Genomic DNA, 17327 nt, shown 5'->3' with positions numbered 1-17327 from the left:
TCAACCTTTGGAAAGCCTCATCAAAAACAAAGGAACAAACTATTCTGACACCATCGCAGATGGAGGCAATAAATTATCCACACAAGTATGGTACAATACATAGTGGCAATCCACGATGGTCACACCATTCCCCAATCGTAGGGTGGGAAATGGGCAGTCAAGCTCTTTCAGTTAGGTCTGGTAACCTTCAACAATTAACACAATGGCATCAGCATAATGCAACATCAGACAATCCTTCTTCTCACTTCCCCAAAGATAGCTCTAGGGCATCTTGGCTCATTGCTGTACGTGTAAAATAATTAATTTTGCAATGAATTTCCTTGCGTAAAAACAAACTATATCTACAATGACAGTAAAATAAAAAAGCAAAGTAAGTACATCACTTCAATAGTTTTATTTTTGTTTAAATCTCAGAAGATCTCACGAGGTCAATCAACATAAACTCTCTGGTTAAGAAGGCACAACAATGGCTTCACTTCTTAAGAACTCTCAGGAAAGTCAACTTGCCACAACAGCTGCTAGTGTCCTTCTACCGCTGCTCCATTGAGAGTGTACTGACATATGGTATCCTGGTGTAGTATGGCAACAGTTCTGCAGCTGACAAGAAGGCGCCGCAGAGAGTCATCAACACAGCCCAGAAGATCACCAACACACATCTGCCTGCCCTGGAAGACAGTTATAGCTCCCGTTGCCTGCGGAGGGCATCCTGCATCCTAAAGGACCCATCTCACCCCGTCCATCATTTGTTTCCCTTCTGCCCTCAGGAAAGTGCTAAAGGTCCATCAAAGCACACATCACAAGACTAACAGTTTCTACCCTAATGGGCCTGTCCCACTTTCACGACCTAATTCACGACCTCTGCCGCGTTTACCCTCGTCTCATACTCGCAGCATGGTTGTCACGAGGTCGTTGGAGGTCGTAGGTAGGTCGTAGGTAGGTCGTAGGAAGGTCATAGCAGGCCGTGCTGCTAGTCGTAGGTATTTGTGGCATCAAGTAGGTCGGGGCGTTTTTCTAGCATGATGAAAAATGTCCACAAGTGAAAAAGGTTGTGAATTAGGTCATGAAAGTGGGACGGGCCCTTTAGTCCATCACCAAAATGAACTCTGCACTGAAAGCACACCCCTCATAGTCAATATTTATACTGTACCTTTGTGCAATACTGATATGTTCATTTAGAATATTTATATTTATTCTATTCTGTGCAATATCTTATATTCTGACAATGACTTTCTGAGTGCAATATCTTATATTATGGTAAGGGTGCATACGTATTATATGTATGTATGCATGAGTGAATCTGCGTGTATGTGTCACAGTATGTACACATGAGTGTATGAACAATTTCCATTTTTCACATTTTTTTGGTTATTTTATTGTTATTTTTATCTTATTTGAGCTTCGCTCAGGCAGTGAGCCAGAATGCTGTTGTATGCACCACGCCAATGACAATAAAGTAATGAAGTAAAGTAAGTAAGTTCATTATTTCAATCGTTTTTTTTTACAAACATTGATGCAATCATACAATTTAGTCCAGCATCTCAAGGGAAAGCGGCCATTGTAGTTTTTGGACTTTTGCCCTAAGTTGCAAAATGCAGACTCAAGGACAGGACCCCATTGATTCATCCCCTGGCAAATCCTTTGGCCTAGAAGAGCAGAATATCATCCTATTGAATTTCTGTACCTTCTTGCCAGCCTCTCAGGATTTATTGGCAAACTATTAATTTGATGGGATTTTATGATAAACCCTAAAATTAAAAACTGTGCCAACAATGTAATGAATTGCTCAGCCAAAGTATTTTTAAAAGCAGTGGTAGGCTTCTGCTGATAGACTAAGTCGGAAGTAAGAAACACCATCGATCCTGCATCAATGTTACAGTTACATAAATTAAATGCCAGTGAAACATTCAGCCACTCTTGGTCACTTAATTTTGCTTGTGTATATCTAGACATGCCTGCAATATAGTGATTATAGCACCAGGTGGAGTTCCTACAAGCTCCACAGTATACAAATCCACAATTGTAGTCCAGAGCATCACAGACATTCTCAAAGGAAACATTTCTTAAAGGAAACATCAAAAAAAAGATTGAACTCGCAAATTGTATTGCATTTCATTGAGTATTCCTTGACCCAGCACAAAGCCATAATCACAAACAAGCCTCACAGACACACAGACACAGACAAAACACAAAGTATAAATTATACAAGGCAGTGAAAGAATTTGAAAAAAAAACAAGACATAAGAGCCAAAAAAGAATTAGAAATCGAGTCCTTAGTAGTGCAAAATGTGTTATGTTGCTGGGATAAAATTAGGGTTGTGCAGGTTGGTTCAAGAACCTGATGGTTGCAGAAAGGTAGTTGGAGGACTTCAGGCTTCTGCACCTCCTGCGCATTTGTGGCAGTGAGAAGAGGCCATAGTGGAGATTTTTGATGATAGATGTGCGCCAGTGCCTCTACTTTCTTACAAGTTTAAAGAAAGTACTTGGAACAAACTTCTAGAAATGTACCATGGAAAGTATCCTGACTGGTTTCATCACGGCCTGATACGGCAAATCACAGGAACTCACAAAGGTACTTTTGTCCTCTCCACGATTGAAAGTACCTAAAAGAGCGGCTGCCTCAAGAAGATAACATCTATTATCAAGAATCACCTTCCTCTGGCCAATGCCCTAGCCTCACTGCCATCATTAAGCAGGAGATACAGAAGCCTAAAGTCCCATATCACCAAGATTGGGAACAATTACTTTACTAAAACTATCAGGTCCTCAAATATATCCTAATCCTATCCAAATAAGGAACACTTAAGGGCCTGTCCCACTTAGACGATTATTCAGCGATCTGTCGGCAACTGTCAAGTTCGTGGCACTCGCCTGAAAAACCGGGAACTGGAACAGCGACTGTGGAGCACACACACACACACACACACACACACAAACACATCGCAAAGGCAGGGGCCAGGGTAAGCGGGGGAGCGCTGTCTGAAATTCACACGGTGCAAACTCAAGGTGATACAGACACACACACCGCAATGAACAGGAAGGTTAAGACTGCTAGCACAGTGTACGGTAAGTCCTTTAAAAGAGGGGGGGGGGGGGGGGGGATGGAAGGGGGGGAAGGGGGGAAGGGGGGGGAAGGGGGGAAGGGGGGAAGGGGGGGAAGGGGGGAAGGGGGGAAGGGGGGGAAGGGGGAAGGGGAAGGGGGAAGGGGGGAAGGGGGGAAGGGGGGAAGGGGGGGGGAAGGGGGGGGGGGGGAAGGGGGGGAAGAAGGAGTGGAGACACTTTTAAGAAGCCAGGACAACTTTTAATAAGCCAGAGATACATAGCTGTGACGTTTGGCGGGCATTTAACATTACCGGTCGGTTATCCATAGTTCTGAAAACTCATGCGTACATTTTTTTCCCCCAATGAGCCAATGAAAATGCCTGGTCAGCAAAGGCCATTAACTAAAACTACCTACGACTTCCCACAACTGCACCTACAGGATTATCAATTTTCTCCATGGCGACCAACTTTCGGTCGCAGAAAAATTTGCGGTGACCATACTGAGGCCACGACTAGTTCCCAGAATGCAGGAATTCCTCGCGACTATGAAGGAGACTCACCAGAGACCACCAGCGACCATGTGGCGATCATGAGGCGAGCGCAGAGTCTCCTGCACTCGCCTAAAAAGTCGCCTAAGTGGGACAGGCCCTTTAGGATCACCTCGTACTACCATGGCTTTGTTGCACCGTAATTCTTATCACCGTCTTGTACAACTTAACGTGTAACTTATGTTTTGCGTGTTGTCCGAATCTATGTGCTTGTGATGCTGCTCAATACAAGAATTTGATTGTACTTGTACCACAACATATTTGCACGCATGACAGTGAACCCAATTTAACTTCACTTGTAGCAACAATGCCTTCAGCTGCCAAGGCCCATGCTCTGAAATTATTTTTCTAATTCTCTGCACTTCCTCTTGCATTCTTTAGGACACTCCTTAAATCCTACCTCACTGACAAAGTGCTTTTTTTTAAGCTGCCTTTATATTCTGTGTGGCTTAGAATCAAATATTGACTCTTAATGCTCCTGTAAAATGGCTGGGGATGATTTATTACAGAAAATTAGTACCTCATTGTCAATACAGTCTTCACAAATTTTCGATCAATTTCTTCTGCCACATAATTACTTCCGGTGGTACGTCATACATGCAACATATAGTTACCCAGTCATACCATTTAATTCACTACAGTCTTAGAAACTTAAAAAACATAGAAACATAGAAAAATAGGTGCAGGAGTAGGCCATCTGGCCTTAGAGACAGCATGACCATTCAATATGATCATGGCTGATCATCTAAAATCAGTACCCCATCCTGCTTTTTCCCCATATCCCTCACATAACTCTCTCTAAAATATTCAGTGAAATGGGCTCCACTGCCTTCTGTGGCACAAATTCCACAGATTCACAACTCTCTGGGTGAATTTTATTTTCCTCATCTCAGTCCTAAATGGCCTACCCCTTATTCTTAAACTATGCCCCCCTGGTTCTAGACTCCCCCAACATCAGGAACATTTTTCCTGCATCTAGCCTGTCCGATCTTTTAAGAATTTTAGATGTTTCTATAAGTTATCCTCTCATCCGTCTAAATTCCAGTGAATACAAGCCCAGTTGACCCATTCGTTCATCATTTGTCACTCCTGCCGTCGCGGGAATTAACCTGATGAACCTACTCTGCACTCCCTTAATAGTAATAAAGTCCTTCCTCAACTTAGGAGACCAAAATTGCACACAACACTCCATGTGTGGTCTCACCAGGGCCATGTACAACTGCATTAAGACCTCCTTGCTCCTAAACTCAAATCCTCTCGCAATGAAGCCCAACATGCCATTAGCTTTCTTCACTGCCTGTTGTACCTGCATGCTTACTTTCAGTGACTGATGTACAAGCACACCCAGGTCACGTTGCACCTCCCCTTTTCCTAATCTGACACCATTCAGATAATAATCTGCTTTCCTGTTCTTGCCATCAAAGTGCATAACCTCACATTTTTTCACATTATACTGCATCTGCCATGCATCTGCCCACTCTCCCAACCTTTCCAAGTCACTCTGCAGCCTCATAGCATCCTCATCGCAGCTCATATTGCCACCCAGCTTTGTGTCATCCGCAAACTTGGAGATGTTACATTTAATTCCCGCATCTAAATCGTTAATATATATCGTAATTACTGTGGTTGCAGCCCCGAGCCTTGCGGCACCCCACTAGTCACTGCATGCCATTCTGAAAGGGACCCGTCAATTCCTACTCTTTGCTTCCTGTCTGCCAACCACTCTATCCATATCAATACCCTATCACCAACACTATGTGCTCTAATTTTGCACACTAATATCTTGTTTGGGACCTTGTCAAAGGCGTTTTGCAAGTCCAGATACACCACATCTACTGACTTTCCCTTATCCATTATACTTCTTATATCCTCAAAAAATTCCAGAAGATTAGTCAAGCATGATTTCCCCTTCATAAATCCATGCTGACTTTGACAGATCCTGTCACTGCTGTACAAATGTGCTGCTGTAACATATTTAACAATTGACTCCAGCATCTTCCCCACTACTGATGTAAGGCTAACTGGTCTACAATTCCCCGTTTTCTCTCTTCCTCCTTTCTTAAAAAGTGGGGTTACATTGGCTACCCTCCAGTCCATAGGAACTGATCCTGAGTCAAGAGAACATTGGAAAATGATCACCAATGCATCCACAATTTCTAGGGCCACCTCCTTGAGTATTCTGGAATGCAGACCATCTGGCCCTGGGGATTTATGTGCCTTCAGTCCCAACAGTTTACTCAACACCATTTCCTGACTAATGTGAATTCCGTTCTGTTCTTCACTCCCACTACATCCTCGGTCCCCTAGTATTTCTGGGAGATTGTTTATGTCTTCCTGAGTGAAGACATAACCAAAGTACTCGTTTAACTGTTCTGCCATTTCTTCGTTTCCCATTATAAATCCACCTGTTTCTGATTGTAAGGGAACTACATTTGTCTTCACTAATCTTTTCCTTTTTACATATCTAAAGAAGCTTTTAGAGTCAGTTTTTATATTCCCCGCAAACTTTCTTTCGTGCTCTTTTTTCCTCCTCATAATTAACCCCTTTGCCCTCCCCGGTTGAGTTCTAAATTTCTCCCAGTCATCCGGTTTGCTGCTTCCTCCGGCCATTTTATATGCCTTTTTCTTGGATTTAACACTACCCATGATTTCCCGCAATAGCCACGGTTGAGCCGCCTTCCCCATTTTATTTTTTCACCAGACAGGGATGAACAATTTTTGGAGCTCATCCATGCCGTCTTGAAATATCTGCCATTGCGTCTCCACCATCAACCCTTTAAGTATAATTTGCCAGTCTCTCCTAGCCAATTCCCGTCTCATACCTTCAAATTCTCCTTTCTTTAAGTTCTAGTCTCTGAATTAACCATGTCACTTTCCATTCTAATGCAGAATTCCACCATATTATGGTCACTGTTGCCCAAGGGACTTTGCACAATAAGATCGCTAACTAATTCTTCCTCATTACACAATACACAGTCTAGGATGGCCTGTCTGCTAGTCGGTTCCCTAAATATTGATTTAAAAAATCATCCCGTATACATCTGGGAAATCCTCCACCTCAGCGCTGCTACGAATTTGGTTGGCGCAATCTATATGTAGATTGAAGTCACCCATTCTTGGGATTATAAAGTCATCAGATAAGGAAGCATTTCCTAGACTGCACTTTTGGTTTCCAAATAAAATTTCATATTTTGAAGTTGGTATTCAGCAGAAAATCCCAATTTCTGGAAAATAGTTAGTCAAAGGAATGTGGATTTAGAGATAGGACAAAATAAATTCTGGATTGTCATTTATTTGACCCTGTTAGCTTCCATTTTCCCCCATGTATTCCTAATTCCTTGTTCCACACATCCAATATTCAATGTCTTACCTTCCTGTAACAGAAGATCCAAATACATCAGTGACAAATGTACTTCATTTACTTTAACCTGAATCTTCACATCTTCCACAAGAGAGACATTCAACCAGAAATGTTGGTCTAACAACAAGTTTTCCAAACAGCGACCGACAAATCCTAGATAAACAGATTAAATTTAATAACAATGGGGTTACATGATTAACATTTTTGCTAATGATTCTGGCAAACCTTATCAACTAAATATGTATGTCAGCCAAAAAAGTGTTCCCTCTCCTGAAGGCCCTGGTTTACCCTGAGGTTCAAATCCATAAGTATTCAGTGCCCTTATTTCAACAAAGTAGCATTTTTTTCTTATTATGGCCTTAAAGATATTGTGCTTTGGATTACACGTGATTTGCCAGTTATTGACTTTAGAAAAGAAGATAATGTACACACCAGTCGGCATCAATAGTGCTAATGTGTACAAGTTCCTAAATATTATTAATAACTTGTCCTGCACCAATCAAATTGATGCTGTAGCATACAAAACATAACCACGCATCTACTTCCTCAGAAGATATAGGAATTTCAGCATGTCTCTAAGGACTCTTACCAATTTCTACAGAAACTCAGTAGAAAGCATCCTATTGGAATGCATCACAACTTGGTCTTGCAACTGATCTGGCTAAAACCATAGGAAATTGCAGAGTTGTCAACTCAGCCCAGTACATCACGCAAAACAGCCTCATCCCATTGACTTCATCTATACTTCACGCTGCCTCAGGAAAACAGTTAAATAATCAAGGACCATTTGCACCCCAATCAAACCCACCATTCCCTTCTCCCATCAAGCAGAAGACACAAAAGCTTGAAAGCACAGACCACCATATTCTTCCCCACTATTTTCATGCACATCTCAGGTTGTAATCCCGATCTCTCAACCTACCTTCTTGGGGTTCTTGCATTTTGTTCCTGCACTCATTCTGTAACTATAATGTTCTAACACTGTAACACTATATTCTGCATTCTGATATCTATCTCTTTGCTCTACATGTTGTACCAGTATGTATGGCTTGATTGCGCTGATTGATACTATGATTAGACTGGATAGCATGCAAACAATGTTTTTCACTATCTCAGTACACAAGTAACAATAATAAACCAATACCAAATCCAATACCTATAGTACCATGGTAAGGTCAATTCCACAGCAAATGCACACTCTCTGTTGGGATCACTGGACAATAAACATAGACGTAGATCCCTTTTTTGTTACCTCTCTATATGCAGGGATGGTCAAACTGCTGGCATATTAAGGTTTACGTTGCTCTATAAATAAAGCAAATTAATTGTTTTTAAGTATCAAGTACGTGGTTACAAAATATTGCACTTCAAAGCCTTGTTTCCCTTAGTTCTGCCATCACAATGTAGCAAAGTTGCAAACCAGTGCATTAATGTGAAAGTCTCAAACTTATTATCTGCAAGCTAACAGTGACTCTTTCCTTTGGCAGAGGTTCTCTGGAATTCCCCTTAGCCTGGTTACAGTATTTTCAAATCTATTCCTTATAGCTATTGGAGAGATGGCAGGAATGTTACATTTTTTAATAATTATTAGTGTTTGTAATAATGTTTTTATATCAACAATTAAGGCAATTTTTTTATTGTCAATATCCTTATTTTAAGTCAAAGGATATGTTTAATGCTGAGATTGACAGATTCTTGATTAATACTGGTACCAGTCATTGTGGGGCAGAAGAATGGGGCTGAGAGGGAAGGATAGATAAGCCATGATTGAATGGCGGAGTAGACTTGATGTTCCGAATAGCCTAATTCAGCTAATATTACTTATGCACATAATTTAGTTGTTTTCTTTTACCTTATTATTTTTAACATACCACAAAGCTCATGGTGTCGGCTTGCTGCTTGCCCTGGGGCATTTTGTGGAGGACATTCATTTTTAGCCCATCCGCATGACCTGATTACACTGCATGAGACCCTATGGCTCCAAGGACAACTTGGTCCGTAAGGCTGCATTTTGCTTTGTTTACATGTGGTTGCAAGTGAACAATTTTATGGCAGTGCAAACGACTGATCACATTCAGCAAGTTTCCTGTCCCAGTGCTAGAAATATTTCGCAGTTCAGGCAGCTAGTGAGGGATGATCAATCTCTTGTTCAAATATCCTGCACTATAAAAATTAAACGTCGATCCAATATTGACTCTACTGCTGAAAGGACTCGTCTGTTGGCTTTCAAACAGCAAATTATTGTACAAGAGTGGTCTGAGTATCTTGTATCTGGAAAAAATCCTTCCTTTAGCAATAACACCACCACCCTTTTGCTAAATAATTACATCATCTCCTGGAATGTTTAGGTTGGTCTTTGGCTTCCTGATGGAAACGTTTCCAGGTTCTTTAAATAATAAAATCTGTTGTCTTGCATGCTACCTTTAAGTATCACAAAATAAATACAAAGGACACTGAAATTCTGAAGTTTAAAAAATTAAATGGACTGTTGGAAGTATTATAAGAAAGGTGGTATTTATGGAGAAATAAAATGTTGATTTGCTTAATGTTTAATGTCTCACTCCTCAAAAAAATATATAAAATACTAACTTCACTGCCACAGAATCAGCTTTGCCTTCCTCAGTGGCCTTTCAGGCAGTGAGGCCGATTGAAAAATCAACACAATGCCAATTTTATAATTACAAAAGTGTAAGGCAGTGTTGGTGTTGATAACAGTCACAAGATGTATAAACAGTCCAGTGTTTGCGAAACAAAGAGTAACACAAATCTGGATTCAGTTTCCAAAATAGATATTTGATATCTCTCAAATAAAAATTACAGAGGAGCGATTTTCTGTATCTGGAGCAAGACTTCAAGGGGAACATTAACCATTTATTAAAATAAAAACACAACCAACACATGAAAATCCCCTTCAAAAGTACGGACAGATTATAGGCTTCTTGGTGAGATGCATGCATTAAAACAGCATTCGGGTAAAGATGATTTTACAACTCAATAATCTAATCGTGCAGTTCAACAGTGAGACTGTTACTGCATTTAAAGTATTTACTTTTCTCTGTAAAGTACATGTCGGGTTGGAGGCAAATTGTTTGATTCTACTTTGCTAATTTTTCATTTACTGATGACAGGCGTAATGTAGTACGAATTGAGGGAGCTTTGTCTCACATACTTTGAACAATAGAAATGTAGATTTCATGTTACTGCAGTTACACATAAATAAAACATTCAAGGGTCAGAGAGTCTTACAGTGTGGAAATAGGCCTTTCAGCTCAACTAGACCACACTGGCCAACATGTCCCATTTATACCACTACCATTTGTCTGTGTTGGCTCATAATGTTCTAAACCCGTCCTATCCATGTACCTGTCTAAATCTTTCTTAACCGTTGCAATAGTACCTGCCTCAACTACCTCCTCTGGCAGTATGATTCACACACCTACCACCCTTAGTGTGAAATAATTACCCTTCAGGATCCTATTAAATGTTTCCCTTTCTCACCCTAAACTTATGTCCTCTGGTTCTCGATTCCCCTATTGTGGGCAAGAGACTCTGTGCATCTACCCGATTTATTCCTCTCAAGATTTTGTACACCTCTTTAAGATCACCCATCAACATCCTGCGCTCTAAGGAATAGAGTCCTCGCCTGCTCAGCCTCTAACTACAGCCCGTGCCCTCAAGTCCTGGTAAAATCCTCATAAATTTTCTCTGCACCCTTTACAACTTAACGGCATATTTCCTATTACATGGTGCCGAAAACTGAACACAATACTCCAAATGAAGCCTCACCATGTCTTATCAACTATACTGCCAAGTGCTGTCTCTTTCAACAAACTATGTACCTGTACTCCTACAACCTCCTGCTCTACAACACACCACAGAGCCCTACCATTCTCTGTGTAGGTCACACATTTCTCCGAATTAAATTCCACCAATCCCGTTATCCCTGATCTCTATCTCCGCTATATTAATGATTGCATCAGGGCTACTTCTACACCCATGCAGAACTCAGACTTCATCAATATTGCTACTAATTTCCATCCTGCATTCAAATTCACTTGGACCATCTCTGATATCTTCCTTTCGCTTCTTCATCTCACCTCCATCACAGGAGATAGGAAAAAATAAAGAAACCTACTGACTCCCACAGCTATCTAGACTACACTTCCACCCACCCTGCCTCCTGCAAAGACTCTATCTCCTACTCCCAATGTCTCCGTTGCACCTGCGCTCAAGATGAGGTGTTCCACACCAGAACACCAGGTGTTCCTCATTCTTTAGGGAAGCTGGCTCCCCTCTTCCATCATAGTTAAGGCCCTTACTAGGGTCTCCTCGAATGCCATTGAGAGGTAATTCAGTCATTTATTTTCTCTTCACAAACATAATAAGCAACCACATACCTAGGGAAAGGTAAGTTGTAAATTTCCAAATTTCCTCAACAGTCTTAAAGGTGAGAACAAAGAGGTCCTTCTCTGCGTGAATTGAAATCAGTCGCGATGATAATTCCTGCAAATTTCAAAACATCAGCAAAGGGTAATTTATAAATCACAGGGATTAGGAGATATTTCTAAGCACAAGCTCTGCATTGCTTTCTGAGAGAAATTATGTGGTATTTCTACAGTAAAACATCCTGTGAATTGTACGCAGCAGATAACGAATGATGCAATGTGTTACACAATTACTTCACTATCCAGCTCAGACATCATGGATCACCTGATGAGTCACGTCTCTAAAATTCCTCTGATTCCACCATTCACACTAAGTCCTGATTGGTTTTTAGCCATTAAACCAAATGAAATTCCAATTGAAAATGCTAGACCTCCGTATATTCTGCAGCAGCCTGAGTTTTCACACCACATTGCTGCATGTCAGGATCAAGGATAAGCAGGCTCCCAGTAAATACATCTAATACAAAAGCAGGCGCAGGCTCCCAGTAAATACATCTAATAAAAGTTTACTGAGCCATATGCACATGCTTGTATCAGAAGATGACCCTTTAACAACAAAACCAATGTAAATTAAGACCCAAAGTGCTGGAGCAACTCAGCAGGTCAGGCACCATCTCTGAAGGATATTGATAGGTGATATTTAGATGGGCAACCTTCTTCAGATTAATTGTAGTAGGGCTGAGGGGTAGATGGGGGGGGGCAGAGGGGGAAAGGCAGGCACTTTCAAATAATCCCATGATATTATAGGATATAGTTCAACTGCTTAAATTCATATAATTCAACAAAGCCTGCTCATTTGGATTTTTTCCCCTATATTTAGGAAGTGGTAAGAATAAGTTAAATTAGTTAAATAACTCCATTTTATATCCCCTCCTCGAACAACACATTCAAGACATGCATTGTAATTAACTCTCATGTCAAAACAAAAACAATCAAATTTCCCTTCCCATAATAACATGACATCCTATTATAATATAACTCTCCAAGAGAGCACTATTACCAAATAATATTATATTTATCATATTCTTTTTATCTCAGCAGTCATGAACAGTATTTTTTATACATTAGGCGTCTTACATTGAAAAGCGCGCCAACATCTTTGGTTTCGCTTTCCAGAATGCACAGCCTCCTTCTTGTAGCCCCTTGAAGCTCATGATCGACAAGTCCTGATTTTTGACTGATAACACAGTATGATAATGTCACATCTGGAAAAAAAAGACAGATCAGTCCAGTGTTAAATGATTTCCTCTGGGGCGCCTACATTTTTTTGTGCAAACTTAGTGTAAAATTTTGTGTTTTAAACAATTTCTCGTAATTGACCAAAGTGAAGCCATATTCTTTCAGATATTTCTGTGCGTTTCTGACTGATTGGTATGCTATCTTTGGTGTGCATTTAGTTATATTTTCCATTTAGAAATGAGAAGTTTAAATATCAGGGAATGTAACATAATCAACTGTCACAGTTGTAAAGTATTTAAGCAATAAAAAACGGTAAAGGAACATCAACGGGTTAGGTAGCATGTGTGGAGGACATTTACAGTCAATGTTTCGGGTGACCCTTATTCAGAGTGATAAAAGTGGGGTGGAGGTGGGGGGGAACCAAAGTTAATAAAGAGAGTTATGGGTAAAACAAAGCCTGGCAAGTGTTAGGTGGATACAGGGGAGGGGAGGATTGATTGGCAGATGGATGAAACTTTAGAGATGTTAGAGATTCAGTGCAGAAACTGGCCCTTTGGCCCATCGAGTCCTTGCCGACCAGTGATCACCCCATACGTTAGCACCACCTTACTAGGAACAATTTACGATTTACAGAAGTCAATTAACCTACAAACCTGCACATCTTTGGAGTGTGGAAGGAAACCAGTGCCCCCTGGGAAAACCCATGTGCTCACAGGGAGAATGTACACACTCCATACAGACAGCAACCGTAGTCAGGATCAAACCCGGGTCTCTGGCGCTGTAAGACAATAAGTCTACCACTGCGCCACTGTGCCCACCCCAGCAACGGCCAAGGGTTAGAAATGAAATTGAGACAAAAGGATGTAAGATAAGGGGAGAAGAGGAGTGAAATGTAAAGCCGGAGTAACGGATTTACATTTAATGCCTCTCTCTTTATCTGACACGCTTTTGTCTCCTTTTCATCTCCAGCTTTTGTCGCTTACTCCACCCATCCACCAATCAAACCCCCTTAACAGTTCCCATCTATTAGTTGCCAGGCTTTCTCCCACCCCCAATTTTATTTTACAGGTTTCTCTCCCCTTACTCCAATCAGGTGCAAAGGGTCCCAACCAAAATATTGTCCAAACATTCTCTCCCCAAATGCTGCCTGATCCACTGAGTTCCTCCAGCACTTTGTGTTTTGCTCACGATTCCAGCATCTGCAGTTTCTTGTGCCTCCATTTTTAAAGGAAGAGCTTGTTGTCACTCTCCCAATCTCATGATTCCATTCTTTTGAAGAAGGCAACACAGAGTTCACGATAGGCCAGCTGCGGACTATTGTTCTCGCCAGGGAACCTTAATAAATTAGTCTGCTGACAGCAAATCCTAAGCCGTTAAGAATCAAATCTCTCCACATTAAGTGGTGATGCAAGTGCAAATTGGAAGAAGGGAGGAAATAAAACTTTACAAGTTATCAGAAAACATGAAGTGCTGATTGAATTTCCATCAACTAATTAATAGTGCATTTGGCTTAATTATATGTTTGGACACATAACTTTTTCATAATTAAACTGGCTGCTTTTAGTTAGAAGGTGTTGTACACTGTGGCACCAGAGAATCATAAAACGGTTGCAGCACATGTGGCAGAGATTTACTCATCATATCTATAAAAAGACAAAAAGTGTGAGATATGGATAGAAGAGGTCAGAATTGTGAAGCCCACAATCAAGGCAAAATACACAAATACAAACCCACTGTCTCCCACTGTTGTTCAAGCGGAACGATGGTGCAGCAGTAAAGTTGCCTCCTTACAGCACCAGAGACTGATTCGACGCTGACTACAGGTGCTGTCTGTATAGTTTGTATGTTCTCCCTGTGACTGCATGAGTTTTCTCCGGCTGCTCCAGTTTCCTCCCACATTCCAAAAATGTAGGTTAATTTGCTTCTGTACATTGTCCCTAGTGTGTATGATAGGACTTGCGTATGGGTGCTCGCTGGTCGGCGTGGACTCGGTGGGCCGAAGGGCTTGTTTCCAAGCTGTATCTCTCTAAACTAGAATAAACTTCCTCCCACTGCATCTTGCTAAGATGCCATCCACTAATAAATGTGTACCCCCCCCCCCCCCCCCCCCCCCCCCCCCCCCCCCCCCGCTGTCGTAGAAGGATCCCACGCACACATCTTGTGTCCAGTAGTTCTGGTCTCACTCCCCCTCCCTCCAGATAGAACAAGAATTTTCCCTGGTCCCCACTTTTCACCTCACCAGCCTCTGCATCATTCTCTGACATTTTCACCACTCCAACATGATTGAACCAGTTACATTCTCCCATCCCCACCCCTTTCTGCTTTCCTCACAACTCCTTGGTTCAATCATCCCATTCCACCCAAACCATCCCATCCCCAGGTATTTTCCACTGCAACTACAGGAGATGTAACATCTGTTCCTGTACCTGTTCCCTCACATCCATCCACGGCCCCAGCAGAACTTTCAGGTGAGAAAGAGATTAGCATGTACCTCGTCTAACTTCATCGATTGCATCCTATGTTTCCGGCGAGGCATCCTTAACATCTGCGTAGACTTGGCAATTATTTCACCAAACAGGTGCTCAGTCCACCAAGGACTACTGGATCTCCCAGCTGCTAACCATTTTAAATCCTCTTCCTATTCCCATACTGCTCTATTAAAACACTGGACGAGAGAAGCAAACTGAATCAAGTTGCAGAAGTTGGTGATATTGCAGAAAGAATGCAAAAGTATGGATACATGATCAACGGTTCATCATGAGGTCAAGAACAAAAGTTCTTGAACAGACTGGTTCAGTCTCATATAGTTATCAAGGAGAGGAACAGAGTAAAAGGCTCATGATAGAAATTTGCAGTTGGAACTGTAGAAAAAAGTTGTAACTTTGGCCTCTGAAAAGTCTGTTGGAAGACATCCCTTTTTTTTTCCAAGAATTGACTGTCAAAAACATGGAAGGAACAGTATAAAGTGAAAGATATGCACCTTACCTAAAATACTGATCAGCATGTTTTATACATATTTATTGATGTGGCTGGGGAACTGACTCTGACTGCTTTATTCCTATGTCTGAAAGACATAATACCTGTCATGAATATCAGTGCACACTATGGAACCTTTGGCCTCCAATCTGCAGGGGGTTTCTTACTGAGTTTGAATATGATCCAAGAAAAACATTGGATGGTGTTATCTCAGTCTTTTCAATGCAGCCTGAAGGTCTCCTTTATGAAAAGCTGCAATGTGAATGTTTCCAGTTTAATACCTGTCATTGAAGGAATATCTTCTGTGTAATCACGGGAGCATTTCTCTTCCCTTAACTACACTGAGTCTCCTCCTCTCTGATGGTAAAGCCTTTCTGAATAAGATTTTGTTGCACGCAACATCTCCAACAATATTTGAGATACTGTCAGACTGTGAAACACATTGAGCTGAGTTGTGTAAATGTTTTCAGTTATATAGCTTGTGGTACCTTTAGGAAATTGTTGTTTCACAGAGGATCCTAGCAAATGATCTTCACAATCTGTGTCCTGGTTCAGTGACCGTGATTCAGGCTGATGCTCCCATTTACCTAGAAAAAAAAATATTAGTTTCCTGTACACACTAATCTTTATGTTACTACATGCACCACAAATATGTTCAACCATGAAGGAGGTACGTTTCCTTCTCTTCAGAGATGCTGCATGTCCCCCTGAGTTACTCCAGCATTTTGTGTCTATCTTGGATTTAAACCAGCATCTGCAGTTCTTTCCTGCACATGGTTATATCAACATTGAGCCATGAAAAAAATGCCTTTTTGAGGATTTAGGCTTCACAATCTTCTGATTAGTTTATAAGCAAATTAAAATGTCTTTATTTGGAACATTTTCAAATTTTCCCAGTAGCATATTACATTTAATATTAACTTTTCCTTTTGACTTTAGAAATGCAGCACAGTAACAGGCCCTTCAGCCCACTAAATCCCGGCTGACCAGCGACCATTCCATACACTAACACTATCCTAAACACTAGGGATAATTACAAATTTTACTGATGTCAATTAACCAATAAACCTGTATGTCTTTGGAGTGTGGGAGGTAACCAGAACACCTGGAGAAAACCCACGTGGTCCCAGGAAAAACCTACAAATTCCATATGGACTTCATTCATAGACAGGATCGAACCTGGGTCTCTGGCGCTGTAAGGCAGCAACTCTACCACATCGCCACCCTATTCCATTTGTCCAAGGATCTTCTTCATGTAAAGCATAGAACAATGAAACCAAAGTTAATCAGAATAGGTTTCTCAGCCCAGTGTATTGCCTGGGTTTTTTTGGTATCAAGGGACTGTTTGTATATATTTGTATCAAAATACTGCAGATCATTTAGAATCTCTCTTTACATTTCATCTCCTTGACTGAATGTCAGAGGGACATATAGAAATATTAATGTTAAGATCCCCCAGGCAAGCCTCTTCAACTTGTTGGATTCGAGTGGAGCAAGTGGCAGATATTAGAATACCAAAGCAAATGTCCCCTTTTTTTCTTTCAGGATCACAGATTTCCATGTACAGCTTTAAACCCAGTGATAGGCACATTTCTGGCTAGAAATTCATCTTTAGCCACATTCAGAAAACATACGATACAATACAATGCAACTTTATTTATCCCAGAAGGGAAATTGATCAGCCAGCAGTCATAAAACACAAGATACATGACATATTACATTAAAGTGACGAGTGGAAAGGATTGGGGATGTGCAAAGATTTAGAGGGGGGGGTGAGAG

At 41.1% G+C, this 17327-nt stretch overlaps 1 protein-coding gene across 5 annotated transcripts in view; it reads right to left on the bottom strand.

The window, feature by feature from the left end:
* LOC129701662 (SH3 domain and tetratricopeptide repeat-containing protein 2-like) overlaps positions 1–17327 on the bottom strand; it is a 109608-nt gene that overhangs the window by 48188 nt on the left and 44093 nt on the right. For 4 of the 5 annotated variants that reach the window (XR_008724244.1, XM_055642997.1, XM_055642998.1 and 1 more), the window contains exons 6-9: positions 16037–16135; positions 12471–12598; positions 11346–11451; positions 6958–7101 (exon numbers count right to left, since the gene is read on the bottom strand). Coding sequence is in view for 4 of the 5 variants with exons in the window: in XM_055642997.1 (XP_055498972.1) it covers positions 6958–7101; positions 11346–11451; positions 12471–12598; positions 16037–16135 (477 nt within the window). In the remaining variant the exon portion in view is untranslated. The remainder of the gene's footprint in view (positions 1–6957; positions 7102–11345; positions 11452–12470; positions 12599–16036; positions 16136–17327) is intronic. The other variant, XM_055642999.1, reaches the window with a different exon arrangement.

This window comes from Leucoraja erinacea, chromosome 11 (assembly GCF_028641065.1).
Source record: "Leucoraja erinacea ecotype New England chromosome 11, Leri_hhj_1, whole genome shotgun sequence".
NCBI lineage: Eukaryota > Metazoa > Chordata > Chondrichthyes > Rajiformes > Rajidae > Leucoraja > Leucoraja erinaceus.
Note: the sequence above shows the minus strand (reverse complement) of the source record. Positions and strands in the feature narration are given on the sequence as shown.